This window comes from Ochlerotatus camptorhynchus, unplaced genomic scaffold, assembly GCF_037179485.1.
Source record: "Ochlerotatus camptorhynchus isolate MF236.1 unplaced genomic scaffold, CSIRO-AGI_Acam_v1.1 ptg000242l, whole genome shotgun sequence".
NCBI lineage: Eukaryota > Metazoa > Arthropoda > Insecta > Diptera > Culicidae > Ochlerotatus > Ochlerotatus camptorhynchus.
The window spans coordinates 1092639-1120491 of NW_027040732.1; the positions used below are offsets into that span (position 1 = coordinate 1092639).

The 27853-nt window shown below is 40.4% G+C and overlaps 3 protein-coding genes and 1 long non-coding RNA gene across 4 annotated transcripts; 3 read left to right on the plus strand and 1 right to left on the minus strand.

Moving 5' to 3' along the window:
* The first annotated feature begins 1951 nt into the window (after positions 1-1951).
* LOC135704488 (adhesive plaque matrix protein-like) lies at positions 1952-3216 on the plus strand. Its single transcript, XM_065225975.1, has 2 exons — positions 1952-2034; positions 2399-3216. Exons 1-2 carry the CDS (start codon positions 2023-2025, stop codon positions 3107-3109), a joined length of 723 nt encoding a protein of 240 aa, XP_065082047.1. The 5' UTR covers positions 1952-2022; the 3' UTR covers positions 3110-3216.
* On the minus strand, positions 2913-27049 carry LOC135704495 (uncharacterized). Its single transcript, XR_010517790.1, has 3 exons — positions 26969-27049; positions 13768-13797; positions 2913-2949 (listed from the first exon to the last, which is right to left on the minus strand). It is a non-coding gene; the product is annotated as an uncharacterized LOC135704495 (long non-coding RNA).
* Positions 12853-14006, plus strand: LOC135704490 (cuticle protein-like). The gene is made up of 2 exons (XM_065225977.1): positions 12853-12923; positions 13298-14006. Exons 1-2 carry the CDS (start codon positions 12912-12914, stop codon positions 13976-13978), a joined length of 693 nt encoding a protein of 230 aa, XP_065082049.1. The 5' UTR covers positions 12853-12911; the 3' UTR covers positions 13979-14006.
* LOC135704487 (adhesive plaque matrix protein-like) lies at positions 25989-27173 on the plus strand. The gene is made up of 2 exons (XM_065225974.1): positions 25989-26075; positions 26448-27173. Exons 1-2 carry the CDS (start codon positions 26064-26066, stop codon positions 27171-27173), a joined length of 738 nt encoding a protein of 245 aa, XP_065082046.1. The 5' UTR covers positions 25989-26063.
* Positions 27174-27853: the final 680 nt, after the last annotated feature.

Consider the following 27853-nt stretch of genomic DNA (forward strand, 5'->3'; position numbering starts at 1 on the left):
ATGTAAACTTTGAATAATTAATGACACTTTGCGTTCACTTGCGCATTTTTTTAAAACTAAATGAGAAAATCCTGTTATTTTCTCAAAATTTAACTTGATTTATATTTTTTAGTACTCTAAAATGTATAGCCTTGATCTGACAAAGATTTAAATGATCAGGAAAAATCATAAAATTATGCCTTTGAAACTGAACCTTTGATTATTCAAAATTTAATACTAAAAACGTGAATTTTAGGCAAATTTTATAAAATTTCGTACATCTCAGTAGTTTAAAGATGAACAGCTTTTATGTTTTTCATAAAATTCTGCGTTCTACAAATTTGTTCAAGAGGATAAACCTCTATCTTGCAAAATAAAATAGGTTGTATCGCTGCCCCATATTTGTGGCCAAAACTTGAAATATTTTGTCCACCAAATTGTAGTCTTAATTAATTCAAGAAACTCCTGCTAGATTTAATTCCTGGCTCACTGTGCAATGTAATCAGACCAAACATGACACTACTGCTGACAGTGGACCCCTCCACAAAGTCAGCTGTCGACAATTTCTACGTCAAAACTGCGAAGTACCACAAACCACGACCACTGCTACTCAAACAAGTAAAACGAACCAAACATTCAAATATACCACGACTAGACAAGAACTCGTACAACCGACCACGCAACGAAAACGACACCCCTAACCTAAACGACCCGACAATATCGACGGATATCAAACGACTATAGATAGCATAGACAGTGAAGACAGCTTAGGGCACTCCCTTTTGGAGGGCCACCAATCCTTGGGATGGCCCTTCTGGACTCCCCAAATCACAAGGAAGGTCCCTTTCGGGCTCCTCAAGCCTCCTTTAAAAAAAAAAACTCTGCAACTTGGGAGTCCCCATCTGCATCGGCTGAAAGTCTCTTAAGGGGGGAAATACAAGTAACACGTCAAAACTCGACGATTTTCGGAATTTTTGTGAGCAAATGAAACAACGCAAACGTTTGGGGTTTTTGCATTAAATTTTTGAGTTATCTTTCACGCCAATATGGAAAACACCGTTTCGAGAAAAACGCGTTTAAAGTTTTGGGTTGTGTAAAAACATGATTTCTTGAACTTACGGTTAATCGGCGATACCAGGGCCAAAGATCACTCCTTCCTCGTGCTCGTATTTCCCCCCTTAAAAAAAAGAAACCCAACCAACCGACCCTACTATTTACCGTAGTTCGTTATCAATAACAATGTGCAATCTTCATCAGTATCGGTCGCATATTTCAAGAGCAAGCAATCGATAGTAGATTTAAATGTAAATTAATAACGCTTCTCTCTTTCTGTTTAATTTATTATAAACATTGAATCATTGCAATGAAAGTCTTTCAATAGAGGTACAGCAGAAAATGAGCAAAACACGACAAGGATATAAGTACTGGCTGCCCTCAACATTTATTACTGACTAAAAAATAAAATAAAATTGACGCCTTCTTGAGTCACCAAAACTCCGTCACAGCCATAGAACACCACATCTATCGCAGAAGTAACCGCTCACGCATTCAGATACAGCGCGAATGAACTCGGGTCCCATTGACATTTTGGGCATTCCAACAAAACTTCTGAGTGCAACTTCCTTGCTCGCATTACGTCCAAGTCACTCGCCACAAAAATACACCATCGGGTTGATCAACCCTTCGTAAAACAGATAACTGAACATGTCCCATCAACAGCCGATACCATATCGTCCAACTTTTCCACCTCGCACGATCGGGGGGAGTACGATTTACTACCTAGTAACATTGTGATTGCCTTTTATTTCAACCACGGACCGACCAAACGCGAGCGTGCCAATTCGGAAGGCCAGCCTCTCTTCTTCGGTTAACCGGTCATCATCATCGTCGTTGGATGATCGGAGCGGAGAGCATCTAAAGTGTTTAGATTTTTCATATAAATATTGGACCCAACCGGTCGAACTGTATCAGTGCTTCAGTTAACTTTAATTCGACTAAATCGTTTCGTTGCACGCATCCCAAGTGCAAGTTTCCTTCGACATAATGGCGTTTAAGGTGAGAACAAGGCAGCAAATTAGTAAAGATTAGTGCAGTGTTTTTGATTTGAAGTGATTGAAGAACCGTGAAATTTTCAAAAATGGGCTGTTCTGAAATATAAGAGGCACAATAATACCAATCAAAAAGTGTCAACCCAGGCAGATGTTCAAAATTAAAGTGACAAAGATTTGAAATCGACTGCATTACTCCCTCTTAAATTAACTATTGAATACTGTGTGTATTAGAAAATGCACGTAGATGCTCATCATTCATGTTTATCAATCAATCAATCATAAAATTGTATTAATATGGAATCAGTTTCCCGTAACCTTCGAATGTTCTATAAAGAAGAGCTTAACTTCCTTTCATCTCAACCCAACAGATGGTTGCCCTGTTTGCCACTCTGGCCTGTGCCAGCGCTGGCTACCTTGAAGCTGATCACCACTCGGCACACTACTCCCCAGCCTCGGCCGTCAGCTACAGCTCAATCACCCGTGAGCACCATCCAACTAAGATTGCCAAGACCGTATCCTATGCCGAACCAGCTGTTCACTACGCTGCTCCAGTCACCAAGACCGTATCATACGCTGAACCAGCTGTCCACTACGCTGCTCCAATTACGAAGACCCTAGCATACGCCCAACCAGCTGTGCACTATGCTCAGCCTTCGGTTCAGTACGTTCATGAGCCAACTTACACCAAGACTGTTGTTGCTGAACCAACATACGTGCACCAGCAGCCATCCGTCTACGCTGCCAAGACTCTGGCATACCAAGCCCCGATCGTCAAGAATATCATTCCAGCTTCCAAGACCTACGTATCCGAGCCTATTTACGCCAACACCTACGCTTCTGCACCAGTATATGCCAAGAACTACGCTTCGGAACCAGTCTACGCCAAGACCTATGCCTCTGAGCCCGTCTACGCCAAGACCTATGCTTCTGAGCCCGTCTACACCAAGACCATTGTCCAGCAGCCGACCTACGTCAAGACCGCCCCGTCTTTGTACGCCCATTCTGCTCCAGTTTTTGCCGCCAAGACTCTGAGCTACGCACCAGAATCCTCGGATTCTAGCGCTCACTACGCTTGGTAAACACAAGGATTGCCAGATTCCTCAGAACTTTCCATCACTCAGGTGGAGTTCGGAGTTCGAAACCGTCGATCTGAACCAACTCAATCACCAACCGCCAAATATGTTGACCGATATTGTTGAATAAATCTGTTTTTACGACTGAAGACGATGTTTGTATTTGTATTACCTTCCAATCTTTATTGGAACTGCTTTACGTGCTTAGTCTGCAATTTGTAGCCTGGCTAATTTGTTATTATGTTCTATTATGTGACATAAGCTATGAAGAACCGTTACAATCTTTTGAACGTTTTGTCGTTGACGTTAGGGGATTTGGTCGTCGATTTTCCCGCAAAACTTTAGTTAAAGGTTTCTGATTTTCCCGGTCATCTTGGTCTTTGAAAATTCATAACTCGTGAACCAAGCATTGTACATTAAAAGTTCCGTGAAAAATGGTAAGGAAACTATTTCAGCAATCCATATTAAATATAATTTGCATAATGTTTTAATTGGAAATTTTCACGCTGGAGGAAAGTCACAAAGAAAAGCAGGCAAACAATTATCTGAGTGATGAAAATTGTTTCAACTATTGTTTCATCCTTATAAAAAAAAATTACACTGGTGAAAATTACTAAATGGTGTCTCATGCCGGTTCTGAGTTATGAACAAAAAATAACTGCCAGGACACGTAATTTTAATTTTTTTTTTTCGAACATAAAATAATTTAAAAATTCATAACTCAAAAGGACAAGACATACCATTTGTAACCGTTTAGTTACAATGTCCTAGGCTTTAATTTGTGCATGTTGTTTTAGGAAACTGTAGTGTTTGTTTAGTGTCAGTGTTGGGTTAGTAGGATTTGTAGGATTGCAGGTAAAATTGCTGTTATTGAAAAATGTATAAATTTGTCTTAGTAGGTAGTTTGAAAATGATATTTGTTTAGCTTAATTGGATGTGACACGAAACGGTGTTATAATCAACTGTGGTAGAAAAACTCAATAGGCGAAGGAGATGATATGGATGGGTGGTGATAAGCTACAAGGAAGGAAAATGGAGGAAATAAGGAACGAATTGTAAACTGGATGGGAAAAGGAGGGCTTTTGATAGCTGGGATGGTCAACCATTGCCCAGAAGTAAACCGGCGTTTGTGCCTAGAAGACGTGAGTGGAGTGCAAAAGTGAACCAAAGTGCAGAGAACAACCTTTTTATGTTCCTGGTGTTCATTCAGGACCTTTTTTTGGTATTCCACGGATATCCTCACGATCGGCACTTTTCGACCAAGTCAGTCTCGACTGTCTTGGTCTTAATGTCAAGGACCTTCAACTCTCCGGCTTAATAATTGCCAGAAAGGAGAGCATCCTCGGACTCGGTAGTCCTAATTGTTAAGGAGGAAGACCCTTCTCGGCTCGACCAAGGTGGCCTTGTCACGGTTAGCTGATGTTCGCCAACGAAGGGAGACGCCGTTGACACCGAAAAGGCTACTTCAGTAGCTGAACAGGGATTGCTATATTCCCTGGTTGCGAACCGCCATCGCAACGCGCAAACCCAAGCCTCAAACCCGCCATTGTAGTGACCACAGCTACAGTCACCAGGCACCATCTTCCAGACCAGTTATAGACACCGATCCGCCATTGTCGACGGAGTGATCAAGCCACGGATCGCCATCGCGGTCAAACAACAGCTGCCCAATATAATCACCGCCATCGTCAAGCAAACACCACCGGTACGTACCAAGGAAGCAGAAACCCATAGAACACACCCCATAATAGCCCAATAAAACCATCCGCACCATAGTTCCATTTTAATAAACTTCTAAACTTTTTCCACCCACACTTTATCTTCCAATTAATTTCACTATCACTTAAGAAATCCCACAGTTTCTGCACAGTTTGTTTCACGTACCCCTCCGAATTACCAAGTAGCACAGGGCCACACAGTTCAGGGGTCTCATGCTACTGAGCTAGATATCCGGGAATCTTGGTTGAGCCACTAGGGTGAGTCTCATCTAGTCTCACATTCTGAAATATTCACCAGTAAAAGATAAAAAAAAACTTTCCAGCAATCAATACTATTTAGGAAAAATTTTATTATTCGGAAAATGATTTCTCCTGGATTTGTTTGTGGAAAAAAAAATTAAGATTGTATTTTGTATGGGTTGCTGATATAATATGCTCACGATTACACTGAAAGAAATTCTTGCAACGATACTTGTATAATGAGTTATTGAATTTTAAAATATTTGAAGACCGGGAGAATCTGAAAAGTTAGAATACATTTCCAAGGCATTTATTTTTTTTATCATCATTCAAAAACGATAAGAGACTTCACTTTGAAATTTTCACCAGTTCAAGATATTTCTTCTTAATCGTGAATAAAATAGTTCTAAAACTTTCCTAACTCAGAAAATGGTTTTTCCTGCTTTTTTGTGATTTTCCTCCGTGGTGAAAATTTTCATTTCTCTATAATTTTACAATTTTTTTTCCTCTGTTCGGGACATAACATCACTGCGACCAGTAATTTCATCTATTGGTTTAGTGCATGTCGCATTACTCCATCACTATTAAGAAATGCTGAAGTATTCGGTTTTGATACAGTCGTCATTTTTGCCTTCCTCGCAAGGAATCGACTCTAATTGAAAGGTCCCCCTATTTATACCCTTCGGAGTGTTGGAACACCCTCCAAAGGCGCGCCCTTTGTCTGTCAAAATTGGATTACTTAGCAACAAAAACAAGCAATGACACCGATAATTATCATGGATCAGAACCCTAGTCTTAACCACTTCAAACTAGGGAACAACGAATAGAAGATTGGGAATCACATAAGTGAAGACTAACTAACTCATATTTTCCTTGTTTCAAGATAATCCCCTGTCCAGGCAACCTGAGGGCTTATCACTATCAACAAGACATAAAAAGTAACAAGGACTAGGATGTGTTCCTTTGATGACTGAAAAATCCTATTCCCCTAGTTTGAAGTAGTGAGGACTAGGAATCGGTGGTAGATCTTACATAGATTAAAATAACTGCCCACGTTACCGGGTATCATTTTACTAAACAACATTTGTTGAGTTATAAATTTTCAAAATTTGTGATGCATGGGAAAATCCAAAAACCTCTACTAAAGTTTTCCCGGAAAATTTACCAATCCATTATTTCTTAATTTTTTATTCATTCATATGATCATAAAGTATACCTGTGGACAAAATGTCATGGCATTTTGAGAACCTTCCGCCTAAACTTGTCCGATAGTTAAGAAAATCCCCGTTACTCAAATTGTTATACAAGCATTTAAGTTATTTTGCAGTGATGAAAAGTTATAAGTTTGGATTGTAGTAATTATAAATAACTTCATTCAATCCATAATACAAATCAGTTTATGTTGTTCCTAGTCAAGCCAAAAATTTACTTCCTCGGACTTCAGGAAATTTCGTAAATCGAATAAATGAATGCCAAATGACTTAAAAATACATGAAACGAAGCGATCTACACTCTAAAAAATACAGAAAACTTCGTGAGCTTGAATTGATTTAAGATTAAATTTTGTAGTTATGTAGTTCAATAAAGATGAAAAAAAAAATGTTGACGCTTAATAATAAATACGACTAGATGCAAATTACCGTCATGTGATTCAATATTAGATCAACTGCTGAAAAATACGCAATTTATTTAAATTTAGGTGACAAAACATATGAAATAACATGACCGTAAGCATAACAGTAAATCAAAGACGGGTTCATATAGATGTAAAATTACATGAAGATTTTTTCCCGTCGATCTTGTTTTCCGTACTGAGTACCAATGCTACCAACGCCAGGGAGGCAGCTCCCACACCTGGACCCTACCTATCGACCCATCAACTCAAGAACCGGGGACCAACTTCCCTTCCGAAGGAATAAGAGGGAATCTCGCATACTAGGTACATCTTCACCGCCGGCGCCGCTGACATGAAGATTAATCAGTCAAGCTTCAATCGTCATCGGCAACGCATACCACAGTTTTAACACGTTCGATGCCTGGACCTAATCGACGGCTACAATAAAAGCCAGCAGAATGGTTTAGCGACTCATTGAAGCTATTGTCAGTGACTTCAAGTCTCGTCTGATAAGTGCACTCCACACGACAAAAGAATTGTGAACAGTTACATCAATATGTTCAACAATAGTTTTGATGGGTAATCAGTACAGTGCTGCTTATCATCAATAATTTTGTTTTAAGCCGATGGACTATTTCATGAAAAATTACAACATTCTTGACAAAATATGCCCAGCTGGTGTAGTAATATAACAAGGGTAAATCCGGGACGGGACTTGACAATCAAGCTTGTCACTCTTCTTAATGTTTTTGAAGAATGCCCTTCGGAAAGTTGTGCGTGGTGTTTGACGGAGTTTACCAATGATGCCAGGAATGTAAAATATTTCTTCTATTTTAATTTGTATTTTATTCGGAGTTTCAGTGAGCAGTGCACTCAATTTTTCAACATTCCTTTCGCAAATATTAACAAATAACAGCGCCATTGACGTCAACATTGATTCCGGCATCACTGCCAGCCAGATTGATGCGATCCCTCTGTCCTTTTTATTCCACAATTGCTACTGAACCAATCAGAAACTGGCTTGAATTTTATAGCAAATTGGCTCGAAATCGCTACGCGATTGTCAAGTCCCATCCCAGGGGTAAATGAGAATAATAAAAAATATTGAAAATAGAAAATATTGAGGCTCAAAATAATTTTTCTTTTTTTTTTCATTTTGGATGAATATGTTCCGTTGTCAATATTTTCATTAATACGATTGTCAATACTTTTGAGTTTTGATATATTTTCTGTCCGTGTGGTGCTTGCTATAAAAATATTTATTTACTGCACAGAGTTTTTTTTTCAGTGAATGACATTGTCATAACTAATTTGTTAGAAAACAACCCAACAAACAATCGCCTATTGAAGAAACGGCGTCTTACCGATGTTATACAACTGCATGCTTAATAATACTTGTACTATATTTAATAATAACTTCTATTCACTCAACGGTGAGTCGTGTGATTAAACGTTACTAAGAAACTCTGAGCATTGAACGGAAGGAGAAATGCGGTCCGAATGGATATTCTATTAGTGATCAGGATTACAAGCGTGTCGTGAAAGCGTTTAAGCGGAATCCCAATGCTTCGGTCAGGGATGTGGCTAAAAAGTTGAATCTGTCCAAGTCTTTCGTTCAGAGAGCCAAGGACCGGGAGGGACTGCATGCGTACAAAGTGCAGAAGGCTCCAAATCGTGACGACCGGCAAAATACGGTGGGAAAGTCACGGGCCCGGAAACTGTGCACCCAGATGCTGACGAAGCCTCATTGTCTCTTCACCGCCCAAGACAAGTTTGATGTTCCGGAGGAAGTAAGGAAGCAGAAACTTTCAAAGTTTGCCAAGAAATACATGATTTGGCAAGCGATCTGCTCATGTGGCAAACGGAGTGCGCCGTTCATGACAACCGGGACTGTAAACGGGGAGATCTACTTCAAGGAGTGTCTGCTTCCTCTGTTTGTTATTTCAACAGGGTCCTATGATCTTCTGGCCGGATCTAGCTTCGTGCCACTATTCAAATGTTGTCGTGGAGTGGTACGAAGCCAACGGGGTCACTTTCGTACCCAAAGACATGAAGCCCCATGGAGTTAAGCGTAAGGTGCGAGCGTACGGTTTTGGTATTGAAGTTGCATGAAAAAAATATGCCAAAAGCTTACTAATGGGTTATATTTTATTGGCTGAAAGTTTGAAAAGGATCGCTCATCCAGGTAATTTTGTACAGTGTTTTTTCCGTGATGCAATTTGATGTGGGATACCCTTTAGACTAATTCTACCACATCACACATAATTTCCAATGAAAAAAAAATGATGCTGGGCTATTTTTCAAACTACATCAGTGAATTCATTGTCGTGAATGATTTGATTTAACAAGGCAAAAACCACAAATAAAAAAAAGGATTTTTATGATCTGTCATTTGACGGAATCACAAACTTTTGCATTTTTTTTATCATGAGCTGTTCTTTGAGAATAATCTTAATCTTCTTTATGTATTAAAGTTATATGTTATTATCAGATGACAGCCAAATACTAGCTGGATTTTAATATGGGCAATTTTATGAAGAGTCATTTGGCCGAATCATAAAATTTCTTAATTTTTTGGGAATAGTCTTCTTTATTTTCTTTAACGAATAGTTTTATGCACGAAATAATTAAAACCCATGTTTTTCTTATCGACCTGTTACGATTTGCATGAAACTTTGTATAATTGTTTTTTTATTGGCTTTTTCACATTCTTGCTAAATTCGGCTATTTAAGATCTTCTAAAAATTTCAAAATGACGTCTTTGAAATTTTTCAAAAAAATTAGCGTGGAAACGGACTTTTAGATCAAAATGAAGAGAAAATTAATATTTTATAGGAAAATATACAAACAATATTGTTTAGAAATTTCAAATGAATATTTAAAAAAAATTAATCTTATACCTCTCAAAATGTCCTAGTTTGTTCTTTTTTTTTTAATTTTAATTTAAAACCTAACAAAAATTGCAAACTTTTGAAAAATTTAAACTTATGGGCACTTAAGATTTACAAAATTCGTAGCACAAGAACTTTTGGTCAAATTTGAAACTTTTTGTTAAACGTTTTTCACGTAATTCATACTCAGAAAACAATGTTCCCGACATTTTAAATAATTTCCTGTGATAAATTACACAAAAATGTGTGCTAACAAAATGATCAAAAATGTTACCACATGTTGTTGTTCTACGATTTGTGTTATTTTGTGGTTTTGGACATTTCATATGCGTTTTTCAAAAGATTTTTTTCGAAAATTGGACGAGGACATTTTGAGACATTTTAAATTTGAAATAAAAAATAAATTGTTTGTATATTTTTCAAAGAAAGACATAATTTTTTTCTAAAACTTTATCTCAGACATCATTTTGACCCACAGTTTCAGTGCGACAATTTTTTTAACACTCGCAAACAAAGCATAAATGCCTCGAAGAAAAAAAAGATGACAAGTGATCCAATTATCCAATCCCGCCATGATGCCAAATAAATAAAAATTTGTCATTTTTTGCAGCTCAAGCACCGAAGGCTTACATGACAAGAAACCCATCAATATACAAGACCGTTAAGTAAAAAATTAGAAATGCTAATTCAATAGTAAATCATGACTGCTAAGAAACTTATATGACCTTTTATCCTTCACCCTTTTGTCAAAGATTCCACAGACTGTTTCCTAGAGCTTCCATTTCTCGGTAGATTCCACCATCCCGGGATTCGGGAAATATTTATTTGATATCCCGGGAAATCCCGGGATCCCGGGAAGTGAACAAAGATAGTAAATTGTTTTAATATTCGTATGTTTCATCTCCTTCGAAGAAAGTATAAAAATGGAGATTCCTTCAATACTAGGGGCACCAGATTTAAAGACATATCTTCATTTTGAAGACATTTAAAATTCTGTGAAAGTATTTTTTGTTTATGAGAAAGTTTGAACATACTGAGAGGTAAGCACATATCATCGGTAAGAGACATGTGTTTGAGAAAATTTGCGGTATTTTTTGCATGCAGACATTTTGAAGACATCTCATGATTTGTGAAGTTGTTTCAAGACATGCGGAAGCTGAAGCAGGCTTCCGATGGATTTTTTAAATGTTAAGCTGGCATATGAAGATTTTTGTTAAATAAATGAAGTTTTTGACTTCATATTTTAAGCTTCTTCCTGAATATGTTGAATATGCATAATGTAACCAAAATCGGATAATTCAGAATAAAACTTGATCCAATTGAATATTCACAGGACTTCACTGAAATATTCGATTAGCTGGAGATCTTTTGAATACTTCCTGATCAACGTACAGTTTTGGGAAAATATCTTCACAATAATACTTGATCAACCTGAAGTCTTGAAAAATATCCAGAGGACTTAATTGTGATCTTCGATCAGCTGGAGATCTTTAAGTACTTCATAACCGGTCTGCCATCTTGAGAGAGCCAATTGAATGTTTGACTAGTTTAAGATCTTCAGATTTCCTGATTAACCTGAATTCACTAATATCTGACCAACCAGAAATCTTGAGAGACTATCTAGAGACGTTACTTGAATTTTATGAACAGTTGAATATCTTAAGAATAATAATTTATCAACCTGAAGTCTTGAAAAATATCCAGAGGTCTTTAAATCTCGGACCAATTGCATATCCTTTAAATACTCTCTAATCAAACTTCCATCTGGAAGGATGTCTGAAAGATGTCGTTTGAATTTTTGAACAGTTGTAGATCTTCAGAACATTACTTGATTAAGTTGAAAAGTCTTGAATAATATCGAGAGATATCATCGCAAATCCGTGAATATCAGTTATACGAAGATTCCAGTACTTACAATAAGTTTCTTGAACTTAAACTCAGTTCCATGAACTCAAAGCCTACATAAAGTTCTCAGAATATGTAGAATATTCGACGAAATCCCGGGATATTCCGTCAGCTTCTTCGAAATTCCCAGTACTTCAAGGATTTTTCCATAGCTTACATCTTTCAATTTTTCGATAGGTACAACTTAATTTCTGCCCAGCTTGCTGAACTTTCAAATAATTCATGCAATGTTCCGTAATCATCGTCCACGAAGTTGTTTAATATTCTACGAAGTATCCTGAAGATCTATGATGGTCCCTGAAGTTTCACGAACTTCTATGAAGTTCTCTGAAATCTAATGAATGTCTCTTACATCTAAGAAGTTCTCTAATGTGACGTGATGTCAGCCAAATTTCACAATAGTCCGTACAGATCATGAGGATTATGGTGGATGATTTCTCTCATGAATGTATTTGTAAAAACTATTTTGCCGTGCTTCAGGATTACATATAGATTATATACTTACGGGTAAAGGTAATGCATACCTTTGTGCGTAATAAATGACAGCGATGGAGAGCTATGGAAGCCAGGAAAGAAAACGGTGACATATAGAACTTCCTCCAGAAGGAGTAAGCATTTTACAATATTCAGCTCGCTAATCTAAGGAAGGACTCTGAAAACTGCAAATACTGAGTTTTTTCATCAGTTGAGACTAATACTACGTACTTCCAACCATCTTAACAATGCATTTCAATGATTTTTCGATCAACTATGAATGATGGAGATCTCACAACGCTCAACCTATATATTTCATAAGATGTGAAAGATGGATTCTGCTACAGATATTCCAAGATAGATTTGATGGAGTAAAAGAGTGAACTAGTGAAATTTCCCGGGATTCACTCAATCCCGGTATTTATAAATTTATTTCCCTGGATTCGGTAATCCCGGAAAATGTCACAATCCCGGGCATCCCGGGATGGAAGCTCTACTGTTTCCTTCTTTCAGAGAAGCATCTGCCCACAAACTCAGAAGCAAAAGGATTGCTTTCCCGAATCACACCCATCGTTCATTTACAACTTAAAATTCGCCGTCTATCGCATCTCTTCTACAAACATGCGATTCAACCGATGATCACGTCATCCAGCTGTAGTGCATCGCATTTTGTGCGGAGGGGGGGATTAGTTAGCCTATTTTGGTGTTAATTAGTAATTGTTTTATTTTTCCGCTTCAACTCCCGATCAACAACGATTGGAAGGCCAGCCTCTCTTCGTCGTTACGCCGGTCCTCGTCATCATCGTCGTCGGTTATTTGCTCGGAGCCGAGAGCATCAAAAGTGTTTCGATTTCTCATATAAATATTGGATCCAACCGGCTGAACTGTATCATTGCTTCAGTTAACTTTAATTCGACTAAATCGATTCACTGCAGACATCTCAAGTGCAATTTTAAATCGACATAATGGCGTTTAAGGTGAGAACTCGGTAGCAGATCAGAATAGAAAATCATAATATAAGTGACGAGTTTGAAGATTCGTGAAGTTTTGTGAAAACACATGAGCAGATGATCTCAAGTCAACTGAAATATATTCGATGAGAATACCAAAAAAAAAAATCCCTATGTGGTATTGTTTTTGAATTGCATTTGCATAGTTTGGTTTTGTAATGATATTGTGGGAACATATTTGTGGTATTATTTTTTGGTATTTTACCTTCTATGTCGACTAATCTTTACCAATTTAAGATCAGATCTATCAATCAATATCTAGACTCATCTAGAATGAAATGGATGTAATCCTTAGAACCATTCAATAACTGTATATATTTCTTTTCATCTCAACCCAACAGATGGTTGCCCTATTTGCCACTCTGGCCTGTGCCAGCGCTGGCTACCTTGAAGCTGATCACCACTCGGCACACTACTCCCCAGCCTCGGCCGTCAGCTATAGCTCGATCACCCGTGAGCACCATCCAACTAAAATTTCCAAGACCGTATCCTATGCCGAACCGGCTGTCCACTACGCCGCTCCAGTCACCAAGACCGTATCATACGCTGAACCAACTGTCCACTACGCTGCTCCAATTACGAAGACCCTGGCATACGCCCAACCTGCTGTGCACTACGCCGCCCCGGTTGCCCAGCCATCGGTCCAGTACGTCCATGAGCCAACTTACACCAAGACTGTTGTTGCTGAACCAACCTATGTGCACCAGCAGCCAACCGTATACAATGCCAAGACATTATCCTACCAAGCTCCACTCACCTACAGCGCCCCAGAAACCAAGACCTACGTATCCGAGCCAATCTACGCCAAGACCTATGCTTCTGCACCAGTCTATGCCAAAACCTATGCCTCCGAACCAGTCTACACCAAGGCCATTGTTCAGCAGCCGACCTACGTCAAAACCGCCCAGCCCTTGTACGCTCATTCCGCTCCAGTTGTTGCCGCCAAAACTCTGAGCTATGCTCCAGAATCCTCATCTGCTCACGTTAGCTTCCAGGATGCCAGTGCTCATCATGCTTGGTAAAAACAGAGAAGATACTTTTTCAGAACTCAGGTAGAAGTTAGCATGAGTGATCGATGTGTATGTGATACATATAACCAACAACCGCCGACTATGTTAAAAGATTTTGTTGAATAAATTTACGAATGCGAATGATTATGAATGTTGCTATATCCGAATACCCAGTAGACTGATCCAAAATTGCTGAGTGCAAAGTGCTGAAACAGTTTCATCGGATCCTGATTAGCCTCCCAAAATATGAACTCATTTTTTGAGAAATTGACTTGGCACAAACCATTTGAAGTTTACATGGAAATTACAATGGAAAAAACAAACATTTTATTAATTGTCTTCTAGCCTTTTTAAATATTGCACTGTCAAAAAGTTATATGGCTATTCTAATGGGAAATTCGTTTTTCAGCCAAACGTTAAATGAATTAGATATTAATTGTTTTAAACATTGATAATCTTAAAACATGATCATGCAGCTGTATTCTGTAGTGTCACATAGTAGCCATGATTTTGTGCTTTATTCTACGCGCCAGAAACACCAATGTTGCCTGCTGAACAGTTGATTAAGCATGACGATAAGACACCAGCGACTTGAATCATTAGTAACTTTTGTTCCTTTCATTTAATCGAAAAGTAGTTTTGAACAAAGTTGTCACTGAGAAAATTCCCTACAAGCACAGTTATCATTTTCTATAGCAGAGCGATATGGTGAATTGATAGATGTAGATGACCAAAAAAGTTAGATTCCCCATAGTAATTTCCATATAAACTTCAAATGGTTTGTGCCAAGTCAGTTTCTTATTAAATAAGTTTAAATTTTGGGAGGCTAATCAGGATCTGATTTGGAACCGTCTGAGCGTTGTGGAGCGAAAATTTCAACTTTTGCGTCAGTCTAATACCCAGCTATAGTACGAAGCAAACTTGAAACGCGTTTTCTCAGCTTGCTGATTTGTGCTATGGGTCGTACTTGTCGTGAGCAGCAGTGCAGGTATAGAATACCTATTTAAAATACTGAATAACCAAAGCAGGAACAATATAATCACACTTAGATATATATCATAACAACAAAGGCTGGAAAGTTCATCTAAAGGGTGTATTCGCTAAAAAAAAGGCACACCGAAAATCTTCTGTAACTTTTGAACCGTATGAGTAAACAACCTGAAAATTTGAGTAAATCTTATTCATAGTGTATTGTTCACATCTGTCAAATTTCAAAGTAATTCATACAGTAGTTCCAGTCATGCATTCGAAACAAGAAATTGTGTGCACTTACAATCAAAATCCTGAGGCGTCCCACCGATGGATCGCTGAAAAGCTTGGAATTGCAAACACAGCTTTTCCCCGAAGAAATCGTTACCCACTGAGTTGCACCCACCGCTTTGCCTCGATGGGTTTTCAACCAAGCGCTCTGATTTTCTGCGAGAGACTAGTTCTCTATTGACCCTACTCACATACAAAAAATCAGAACGACTGGTTGAAACCCCGCCGAGGAAAAGCGGTGGGTGTTTTTGTTTTTCTTCATCGGATCTAAATGAAGTCTGATAAAAAAAACAGGTAGCACAATCCTTCACGTGTACATTACATGGACAGCTACTCACCTTCTCAGGAGTCTGCGTTGAATACGGTGACGAAAGGTTTCCGCTGCACAGTTGAAGTTGAAAAACTCGTTGAAACGCCCAGACATGAACCGTATTGGGTCATGCAAGCTGTAGTTCGCAGCACGAGGTCCAAGATGCAGGAAACTCCTCGATCGAAGAACTCGTTCGGGTGCGTAGATTTCGAATTCAGCCAAGATTCCTGGAGAGTCGATATCACCAATAAGTACTTTCGCTGCGAACACGGCCTGACTAATCGTCCGCCTATGTTCTAGTGTTTCAAGACCCAGGAGTTGACAACGATCTTCGTACGGCGGAAGGTTCACAGGGTCATTCCAAGGAAGGTGACGAAAGGCATACCGAACAAATTTCCTTTGAACAGATTCAATCCTCGCTATCCAAACTGCTTGATACGGGCACCATACTACCGAGCTGAATTCCAAGCTCGATCGCACTAGAGAGCAGTATAGTGCTTTTAGACATAAAGGATCGCGAAACTCGTCAGTGATCTTGAAAATGAACCCGAGTTTCCTGTTAGCTTTCGCAACGATGCCCGAGTAATGAAGCTTGAATGTTAAGGCGCAGTCCAGCGTGATTCCTAGGTCACGAACATTGTCCACACGTTGCAGAAGTTGGTGATTTATCGTATAGTTGAATGCCACTGGTTTCTTTTTTTTTTTTTATAATTCGTTTATTTTTCCAGGCTCATTTGCTGTAGCTTTGCGGAGCCGATATTCATTGTTTAAATAACAAAATTACTTAAAACTAACGTTAGTAAAGCGGAGGCCGATTACTCGCGGCTATCTCGAGGTTAGGGGTAACAAATTGTAACAAATGGATGGCAGGGTAGGGATTGTGAACACAAGGTTTGTAGAGCAATGTGCTCTTGATCTCGAACTAGGCGACACTCTGATGAAAAAGACAAACATGGGGGTACACCGATGGGCAACTAACAACTTGGGAGAACACAAGATGACACTAACTACTAAATCCTCAAATCTATCCGTTTTAAAAACACATAAATTAAATTCAAATAGTCGAGGTCTCGGCTCGCCAAGACATCTCTAACGGGTATCGCGGGTTGTTTTCCTCGGGCCCTGAGGGATATGGATAACTCAGATCTGGCAACACGGTGTAAGGTACATGACCAAACAACGTGCTCGATATCGTGATAACCACTGCCACACGCACATAAATTGCTGCCTGAGAGCCCAATTCGATAGAAATGCGAGTCTAACGAGCAGTGATTGGACATAAGCCTTGATATAACGCGTATAAAGTCGCGGCTCATGTCCAACCCTTTGAACCATGGTTTGTTCGACACCTGTGGGAGAATCGAATGTAACCATCTTCCCAATTCACCATCATTCCATTTTTGTTGCCAACTGATGAGGACTTGCTGACGAGCAATGGAGAAAAATTCGTTGAAGGCGATTTGTCGCTCAAAAATATCGCCTTCCATAGCGCCCACCTTAGCCAATGAGTCCGCTTTCTCATTACCCGGAATTGAGCAATGAGATGGGACCCAAGCTAAGGTGATAGTATAGGAGCAGTTAGATAAAGCACTCAGTTTAGATCGTATTTCAGGCAGGAAATACGAGGAGTGCTTCATCGGCCTCATTGAACGAATAGCCTCCAATGAGCTAAGACTATCCGTAAAAATAAAATAATGGTCAGACGGTAGTGAGGCAATTCGCTCTACTGCGTAAAATATAGCTGCGAGTTCCGCAACGTATACTGAGCATGGTTTCTGCAGTTTATAAGAGGCGCTATGAAATTGATTAAATACACCAAATCCAGTGGAAGCATTTATGGTTGACCCATCTGTGAAAAATCTTTTATCGTTACTTACATGGTGGTACTTGATTGCAAAAATTGAGGGAACAACCATCGACCGATGGTGATCTGGTATTCCATGGATTTCTTGCATCATGGTTAGATCAAAATTTACAGAGGAACTATAGAAGGCTTGAAAGCAATCACGATTGGAGATTAATGAAGAAGGACCAACCTCCAGCGTCATGTACTCATAGTACAAACTCATGAATCTTGTTTGAGGATTTCTGTCGAGTAGCTTCTCAAAATTTTCTATTACCAATGGGTTCATTACTTCACAACGGATAAGAAACCGGAAGGACAGTTCCGCGAAACGATCTGTCAGTGGGAAAACACCCGCGAGTACTTCGAGGCTCATCGTATGCGTCGAGTGCATACAGCCAAGCGCGATTCGGAGGCAACGGTATTGAACCCGTTGCAGCTTCAGGATATGTGTTTTCGCCGCGGATTGAAAACAGAAGCTACCGTACTCTAGAACCGACAAGATGGTTGTTCGATACAACCTGATCAGATCTTCCGGGTGTGCTCCCCACCAAGTTCCAGTAATTGTACGAAGAAAATTAATTCTTTGCTGGCATTTTTGTTTCAGATACGCAATATGTTTTCCCCATGTGCATTTGGAATCGAACCAGACACCTAAATACTTAAAAGAAATACTTTGAGTGATTGTTTTACCCATTAGCTGAAGCTGTAACTGTGCAGGATGGTGCTTCCTAGAAAAAACAACCAACTCAGTTTTCTCCGGAGAGAATTCGATACCCAGCTTCATAGCCCAAGTAGACAAATTGTCTAAGGTATCTTGCAATGGTCCTTGCAGGTCCGGTGCACTTGGCCCTATAACGGACACAACGCCGTCATCTGCAAGCTGCCTTAGCGAGCAATTTTCATCAAGACAACCATCAATGTCTTTGACATAAAAATTATAAAGAAGGGGGCTTAAACATGAGCCCTGGGGGAGACCCATGTAACTAATTCGTGAAGTTGTCGAGTTTCCATGAGAAAAGCTCATATATTTCTCAGACAACAAGTTGCTCAAATAGTTGTTCATAATTGGTGAAAGCCCACTATCGTGGAGTTTATCCGAAAGGACGTCGATACAAACAGAATCAAAAGCCCCCTTAATATCCAAGAAAACTGAACCCATTTGCTGTTTTTGCGCATAGGCCAGTTGAATTTCAGTTGAAAGCAACGCAAGACAGTCGCTCGTTCCTTTGCCTCTCCGAAATCCAAATTGCGTATCTGAAAGTAAACCATTCGACTCGACCCATTTGTCTAGACGAAAAAGAATCATTTTCTCCAACAATTTCCGTATACAGGACAGCATCGCGATGGGACGGTACGAGTTATAATCCGACGCGGTTTTACCGGGTTTTCGAATGGCGATAACTCTTACTTGCCTCCAGTCATCCGGAACAATGTTGTGCTCCAGAAATTGATTGAATAAGTTCAACAAGCGTCTCTTCGCGACGTCTGGGAGATTTTTGAGCAAGTTAAACTTGATTCTATCCATTCCTGGAGCTGAGTTGTTACATGAGAGGAGCGCAAGTGAGAATTCCACCATCGAAAACGGGGAATCTATTTCGTTATTACCCGACGGACGATCACGAACGTTGGTTTGAACCGGCACCGAATCCGGACAAACTTTCCGCGCAAAGCTGAATATCCAACTGTCTGAGTACTCCTTGTCTTCGTTGACCGGTGATGACGCGTTTCGCATTCTCCTGCCGACATTCCAGAGTGTTCTCATGGAAGTCTCTCGCGACAAACCATCGACGAACCGACGCCAGTAACCGCGTTTCTTGGCTTTAATCAAGCCCTTGAAAGTTTTCTCGAGGTCGGTGTACCGCTCGAAATCCCCGACCTTACCGTGTTTGCGGAAGCGTTTAAACGCGGCGGACTTCTCGCTGTTCGCGTTGGTGCAATCCTTATCCCACCACGGAGTGAGAGGTCGTTTGCGAATGGAAACACCCGGAACGCGTTTCGTCTGTGCTTGAAGAGCGCAGTCAACGATAAGTCGCGATAAAAAGACGTACTCATCCAGCGGAGGGAGTATCTCAACCGATTCAATACCACCGAGAACCGTGGCCGCAAATTTTTTCCAGTCGATGTTTTTCGTGAGGTCGTACGCGATGTCAACCGAGCGAGTGGAAGATGAACCATTGGTAATAGAAATTTTGATTGGCAGATGATCACTACCGTAGGGATCTTGGATTACTTTCCACGAGCAATCCAACGATAGTGAACTCGAACAAAGTGAGAGGTCTAATCTGCTTACTCTTGCTGGAGGTTTGGCTACTCGTGTTGCTTCCCCGGTGTTCAGAATTGTCATTTTGAAGATGTCGCACATGTCGTATATCAAGGTTGAGCGGTTGTCGTCGTACAGTTCTCCCCAGCCTGTACCGTGAGAGTTAAAATCTCCTAAGATCAACCGAGGCTCAGATAAAACTGAGCAGATATCTGAGAGACCTTGGCGAGAAATCGCAGTTCTCGGAGGAACATATACTGAGGCAATACTGAGGCTTTTACCTCGAATATTTACCTGACACGCGACAACTTCAATGCCTGTCACGGAAGGCAGATCGATTCTATAAAAGGAATGGAGCTTATTAATCCCTAGAAGCACCCCTCCATACGAATCTGCTCGATCAAGGCGAATAATGTTAAAATCGTGGAAAGGGAGATCGGTGTCTGAAGAAAGCCATGTTTCACAAAGAGCAAATGCGTCACAAAGTGAGTTGTGAACTAAAAATTTGAATGCGTCAAGTTTCGGTATAAGACTTCTACAGTTCCACTGAAGAAGAGAGATCATATCTCCGACCTCATTCGGAAAATTATCCATCTAAAGATATGATCGATGCAAGGAAGGACCACCTAGAAGCTAGTTGCTTCAAAAGAGTTTTCACAAATGGAAGCACTAAATTAATAATGTTCCTAGTTGAGTCAGAGACGTTGAATATATTGAAGATGCTCTCCACAATTCCAGAAAACGTGAACATGGCATCATGTTCTTGCTGGTTATTCAGCTGTTTTTCTGGCTGAAAAACTGGGATATCTGGGGTTTTAGATGATCCCGGAAGTGGCGGAAAGTCTTTGTTAAAATTACAAACTTTAAATCCCGGTGGTGGGGGTTTTGCTACATTTCCGCTACCTCTTAAATTTGTCAAGGTAGGTTGAAAGTCCGTACGAGAGGCCTTACGAGGTTTTTGGGTGACGTTTGTTTTGGACCGCTTCCTCGTGTTGCCGTTAAAGACAAAAGGACTACTCTCACCAACCTCTGAGTCAGAGCCCTGATCATCATCTGGCAGGAGGTGGAATGTGTTGTTGCTTTTTGGGGTGGTTTGGGAAGATGAAGCGGTCGTTTTCAAAATTTCTGCTAACGAGCGCTTAGAGCGAGCTTGCAAGGACCGCTTTAGTTTTTCTCCCTGCTGTTTGTACTTCGGGCAAACACTCAGAGCATGCGGAGCATCCTTACAGTAAACGCATTTTGGTGTAGCATGACAAGGACCCTCCGTATGCTCCTCCCCACATTGATCGCACCGCGGTTTGTTGGAACAAAAGTCCGCGGTGTGACCTAGTTGTTTGCATTTCAAGCAATTCATTACCCTCGGTACAAACAAGCGTACAGGTAGTCGAACCTTCCCAATTGTGACGTAGTCAGGTAATGCCGATCCTGAAAAGGTCACACGAAACGAATCTGAGAGGGTATACTTTTTGTTTGTGCCTATGTGCGATACTGACTGCAGTTGAATGCAGTCCAGTATCTTGACTTTCGGGAGGGCACGGTTTTTGAAAATGCCGAAAGATTCGACTTGCAGGAAATCCTCACAAGTCAGACTCGAATCGGTGACCACTCCTTCAATTTCTACGTCACAACTGGGGACGTAGACTCGATATTCGATCGAAAAAAGCTCACAGGCAACAATTCGGTTTGCCTGTTTCAGGTTATCAACGGTAACGCGCAGTTTGTTTGGCGTCACCTTAAAGATATCGGTGACGGCCGAAAAATGTTTTGTCAGATCCTTCGAAATCCGAGAAATATTCAAAGGTTTTTGTTTGGGCCGGAAGAAAACAACCCACGGACCTTTCGAGTCATCAGGGTAAGCCTTGTGGCGGGGGGTCGCTGATATTTTCGGGGGAAGGAGTGGAGTAGGGGGCACAGAAGGACAAGGCGGCGATGGTGGACAAGGCGGCGATGGAGGAGAAGGGGGTTGTTGTAGAGATTTCACTTTTGGATAGGGGATAGTTTGATCAAGGTGCTCTTCGAGGGTATCCATTTCCTCAGAGCTATCAAGATTTTCAAATGAGGGAGACTTTATTGACTCATCATCAGAGATGTCAAGCGACAGACCCCCGCCTTTATTTGTATCATCCATTGCGGTGACTTAAGATACCACCGCAACGGAATTGGTTGCAATCTTAGCTATTAAATGTTTATATTTTCCACAAATTTCAAATATATGGATTGAAATTGGAAAGGAAACAACAAGAAAAGGAAGTCAACACTGTGAGTGAATCGCTCAGTGTTAAAAAAAATAAAAATAAAATAAAATATGTGCAAAAAAACTAAATAAGAATGAGAATGATAATAATAAAAATAATAATTTGTAAGAAAGGAAATTCAACGCTGCAGGGGGATTACTTAATATTAGCAAATCAAAAACCAAACAAACAAAAAAAAAATATTTACAAAAAAAAAAAAAAAAAAAGAAATAGGCTGAGAAAAAAAATTAACTTATCTCTATATGCCGGGATGGCGCGTTTACAAACTCCACTGTGCGGTGAAGCAGAGATGATAGCTCTATTGTTGCAGCACGTGGCTTAGCACAAAGGGCACCGTCCGGTCTGGATAGACCGTATCTGCAGTTCTGCTGCTTCGTTGTACGGTGTATACGGGTGATGACCTTTTGATGCCGTATGATGCGATGTCTAGGTGGTGGTTGATGGACCGTTGGACAATCCAATCTTCAGACTCGGCTGAGATAGTTGCTTCCTCCGGGGAACGTTTATGTCCGCCTGTGGCACTGCACACCAGAAGGTGTATAAAAAAAACTCCGATCGGGGAGAGAAAAAAAAATCCACTTTTTTTCCGAAAAACACTTTTGCGGCGGCGGGAGAGTAGCGTAAGCAAACTTGCTCTGTCGAACGTTCGACGAGGAATGCCACTGGTTTCAGCTTGCGACGAAATGAGATAATATTATATTTATGTACATTCAACGTGAGATAGTTTCTTGAGCATCACTCTTCGAAAGTATCGATTAGGTGCTGAAGCCGCAAGATTAGCTAGCAGTTTGGAGTGGTCAACCCGGTCGAATGCAGCCTTAAGATCTATACAACGTCCACCTGCGCTCCAACTTTCATACTCCGAAGACATAAAGAAATGAACGGAACTAGATTTGTTGAAACTGATCTCTTGGGATAAAAACCGTGTTGGTCAGGAGAAATGTAATTTCTGCAGCTAGAGAATAATGCGTCTTTGATGATGATTTCGAAAACTTTAGAGCAGGCACTGAGTGATGTGATCCCTCGGTAATTTTCGACGTTTCTCTTGTCTCCTTTCTTGTAGATCGGGAACATGAATGACGATTTCCAACGCGTAGGGAACTCCCCCTGCTGTAATGAAATATTGAACAGCTTCGAAAGCGCTTCAGGATGCTTGAGGGGATCCCGTCAGGGCCAGCAGCATTAGAAAATTTCAGCTTCTTGATGGCGGATTCGACGAGGTCTACTGTAACCGAAGTAATCGAAAAATTGAAAGCATCACTGGGAGTGTACCTCACCGCTTCAGCAACTTGGGATAGCTGTACAACTGTGTCTCGTGTGATAAGAACCTTCAAAGAGCGTCTGAGTGCCCGAAGGAAGGAAGGGAATGGCCGTAAAAGTGGCCCAATGGACAGTAAAATGGCCAGGAAAGTGATGCAACAGTTCAAGAACCGTCCAAACGTGTCATTTCGAGATGTCGCAAAAAAGTCCAAGGTATCAGTCGGTTTTCTGCAGAAAACCATGAAACGTGCTAAGTTACTTGCTACAAGGTGCAAAAAGCCCCAAACCGGAGTGAAAGGCAAAACATCACTGCGAAAACCCGCGCCCGGAAACTTTACACGAAATTGCTCACCAAATCGTGTTGCATCGTGATGGATGACGAAACTTTCGTCAAGGCCAACTCCGTCAACTTCCTTGGACAGAAAATTTCGTTTCCTAGTCTAAGTTCGATCCGGAGGATGTTCGGAAGAAGAAATTATCGAAATTGGCAAATAAGTTCCTGATCTGGCAGGCGATCTTAAGGCACTCTAGAAGCGCCTCTTGCCATTCACAAGGAAGCACAAAGGATCAACTCTGTTTTGGCCTGATCTAGCATCCTGCCACTACGCTCGAAACGAGTTGGAGTGGTACCGAGCCAACGGAGTCAATTTTGTGCCAAAAGATATGAACCCACCAAATTCACCGGAACTTCGCCCAATTGAAATATTCTGGGCAATTATGAAGGCGGGATTTCGCAAACATTCCAAAACTATTAGAACAGAGCTGGTGTTTCTTTTCTCCCACAGGTTTCGAACAAACCATGGTTCAAAGGGTTGGACATGAGCCACGACTTTATACGTGTTATATCAAGGCTTATATCCAATCACTGCTCGTTAGACTCGCACTTCTATCGAATTGGTCTCTCAGGCAGCAATTTATGTGCGTGTGGCAGTGGTTATCACGATATTGAGCATGTTGTTTGGTCATGTACCTTACACCGTGTTGCCAGATCTAAATTATCCACATCCCTCAGAGCCCAAGGAAAACAACCCGCGATACCCGTTAGAGATGTCTTGGCGAGCCGAGATCTTGACTATTTGAATTTAATTTATGTGTTTTTAAAACGGATAGATCTGAGGATTTAGTAGTTGTTATGTCATCTTGTGTTCTCCCAAGTTGTTAGCTGCCCATCGGTGTACCCCCATGTTTATCTTTTTCATCAGAGTGTCGCTTAGTTCGAGATCAAGAGCACATTGCTCTCCAAACCTTGTGTTCACAATCCCTACCCTGCCATCCATTTATTACAATTTGTTACCCCTAACCTCGAGGTAGCCGCGAGTAATCGGTCCTCGCTTTACTAACATTAGTTTTAAGTAATTTTGTAATCTAAAAAATGAATATCGGCTCCGTAAAGATACAGCAGATGAGCCTAGAAAAATAAACGTATTATAAAAAAAAGAACTGAAGTTGAAGAAAATTTGGGTTAAAAACAAAAACAAAACACTGGGAAAAGCGGTTGTACAAAATTTGATGAGTTGAGTGAATAGGAAGGTGCGGGCATTCGGGATGGGAGGCGAAATTGAATAAAACAAATTTTGTAAATCATAACTCATTAACAGTGTTTCATTCCCTAAAAAAAATTCAAGAAAATCCGATAATCGGTTTAATTTTGGTGAGTAAATATGTGTGTGCCATTTTTATCGTATACACCCTTTAGTAGCTGGAGCGCCTATATTAGAATTAAATGTAATTTAATTTGAATTTGAAACAAATAAAGAGTAAAAAGGGAGAGAAGGAATTGTAATTTCCATTTAATTCTACTAATGTAGTTTGTCATCCTAGACCGATACATAAATTTCCTCTACAATGTGCAATCTTCATTATTTTCTTTTTCCTCAAATTTCAAGCTTATTGCGTATCACATTTAAGCATATTGCGTGCTCTTAACTAAGTGTTCTAGATGCACTTTCACAGTTATTAATTGAGAGCTTTCGATGCCTGTACCATTTTTGCATTAGTATAATTGTGTGACAAGTACAATCATACTCTATGCTCAGGGAAGGCGAGAAATTTTCCAAAACGAAAAATTCCTAGACCGGACCGGGAATCGAACACAGCCACCTTCAGCATGGTCTTGCTTTGTAGCTGCGTCATTACATACTGAGCTAAGGGAGGCAATCTTCATCAGTGTCTGTCGTATCTGTCAAGAGTAAGCATTCACGATAGTGGATTTAAATGTACATTGCTAACGCTTCTCTCATTATGTGTAACTTACAATATAAAATGGATCATTGCAATGAAAATCTTACAATAGACGTAAAGCGGACAATTAGCAAAACACGATTAAGATATAAGTACTAATTGCCCTCAACATCCATCACAGAAGCAACCGCTCACGCGTTCAGATACAGGGTAAATGAGCTCGGGTATCAGATCTATCGAAAAACGTCCCATGAAAACTTTGGGCATTCGCACAAGACATACAAGTGCAACTTCCTCGCTCGCATTACATCCAAGTGACTCTCCAAAAAATACATCATCTCATCGGGTTGATCAACCCTTCGTAACAGAGAAATAAAATCGAATCACCACCACCCATCAACCACCGATCAAATCGTCCAACTATTCCACCTCGCACGATCGGAAGGAGTACGATTTACTACCTAGTAACAATGTGTTTGCTTTTTAATTTAACCATGGACCGACCAAGCGCGAGCGTGCCAATTCGGAAGGCCAGCCTCTCTTCTTCCGTTAACCGGTCATCATCATCGTCGTTGAATGATCGGAGCGGAGAGCATCCAAAGTGTTTAGATTTTTCATATAAATATTGGACCCAACCGGTCGAACTGTATCATTACTTCAGTTAACTTTAATTCAACTATATCGTTTCGTTGCACGCATCCCAAGAGCAAGTTTCCTTCGACATAATGGCGTTTAAGGTGAGAACTAGGCAGCAAATTATAAGAGATTATTGCAGTGTTTTTGATTTGAAGTGATTGAAGAATCGTGAAGTTTTCAAAAATGGACTGTTCTGAAACATCAAAGGCACAAGAATACCAATCAAAAAGTGTCAACAAAGACAGATGTTCAAAATTATAGTGAAAAAGATTTGAAGTTGACTGCAGTACTCCCTCTGAAATGACTTATTGAATACTGTGTGTATTAGAAAATGCACGTAGATGCGCATCATTCAGGTTTATCAATCAATCAATCAATCAATCATAAAATTGTATTAATATGAAATCAGTTTCCCGTAACCTATAAATGTTTTATAAAGAAAAGCTAAACTTCCTTTCATCTCAACCCAACAGATGGTTGTCCTGTTTGCCACTCTGGCCTGTGCCAGCGCTGGCTACCTTGAAGCTGATCACCACTCGGCACACTACTCCCCAGCCTCGGCCGTCAGCTACAGCTCGATCACCCGTGAGCATCATCCAACTAAGATTTCCAAGACGGTATCCTATGCCGAACCAGCTGTTCACTACGCTGCTCCAGTCACCAAGACGGTATCATACGCTGAACCAGCTGTCCACTACGCTGCTCCAATTACCAAGACCCTAGCATACGCCCAACCAGCTGTGCACTATGCTCAGCCTTCGGTCCAGTACGTTCATGAGCCAACTTACACCAAGACTGTTGTTGCTGAACCAACCTACGTGCACCAGCAGCCATTCGTCTACGCTGCCAAGACTCTGGCATACCAAGCCCCGATCGTCAAGAATATCATTCCAGCTTCCAAGACCTACGTATCCGAGCCAATTTACGCCAACACCTACGCTTCTGCACCAGTATATGCCAAGACCTACGCTTCTGAGCCAGTCTACGCCAAGACCTATGCCTCTGAGCCCGTCTACGCCAAGACCTATGCCTCCGAGCCCGTCTACACCAAGACCATTGTCCAGCAGCCGACCTACGTCAAGACCGCCCAGCCCTTGTACGCCCATTCTGCTCCAGTTGTTGCCGCCAAAACTCTGAGCTATGCACCAGAATCCTCGGTTTCGCACTTCCAGGATTCTAGCGCTCACCACGCTTGGTAAACACAAGGATTGCCAGATTACTCAGAAGTTTCCATCACTCAGGTGGAATAAGTTCGAAATGGTAGACCTGAACTAACTCAACCATCACCGCCAAATATGTTACACGATAATGTTGAATAAATCTGTTTTTGCGACTGAAGACGATGTTTATATTTGTATTACCTTCCGAACCGTATTGAAACTGCTTTATGTGTTAAGTCTGAAATTGTTAGCTTGGCTAATTCGTTATGGTTTTCTATTATGTTACACAAAGCAAATTTTTACAAGCAATGAAGAACCGTAACAATCTTTTGAACGTCTTGTCGTTGACGTTAAGCGATTCTGTTTTCTATCGGAAGGAAAGGAGCATTAGGTTCTCAGAATTGTTTTTCATCAACAGGTAGAGTTTATGATCATACGAGACGAAAAAAAATACAAAAAATAGGGTTGTACATTTTCCAAAGTTTTCCTAAAAAATTGACAATCCCATTTTTTATTAATTTTATTCAAGCTTTCGGATTTTCCCGGTTATCATGTACTTTCATAACCCATGAACCAAGTATATTCAAGATGGCATAATGTTCATATAGATGTATAATTACATGAAATTTAATCTCGACAACAACGCACCTAATCTAACGGTAGTAAAAAAGCAAGGAAATTGAGAGAAAATATTGACACCCACAATCAAACTTTGTCCA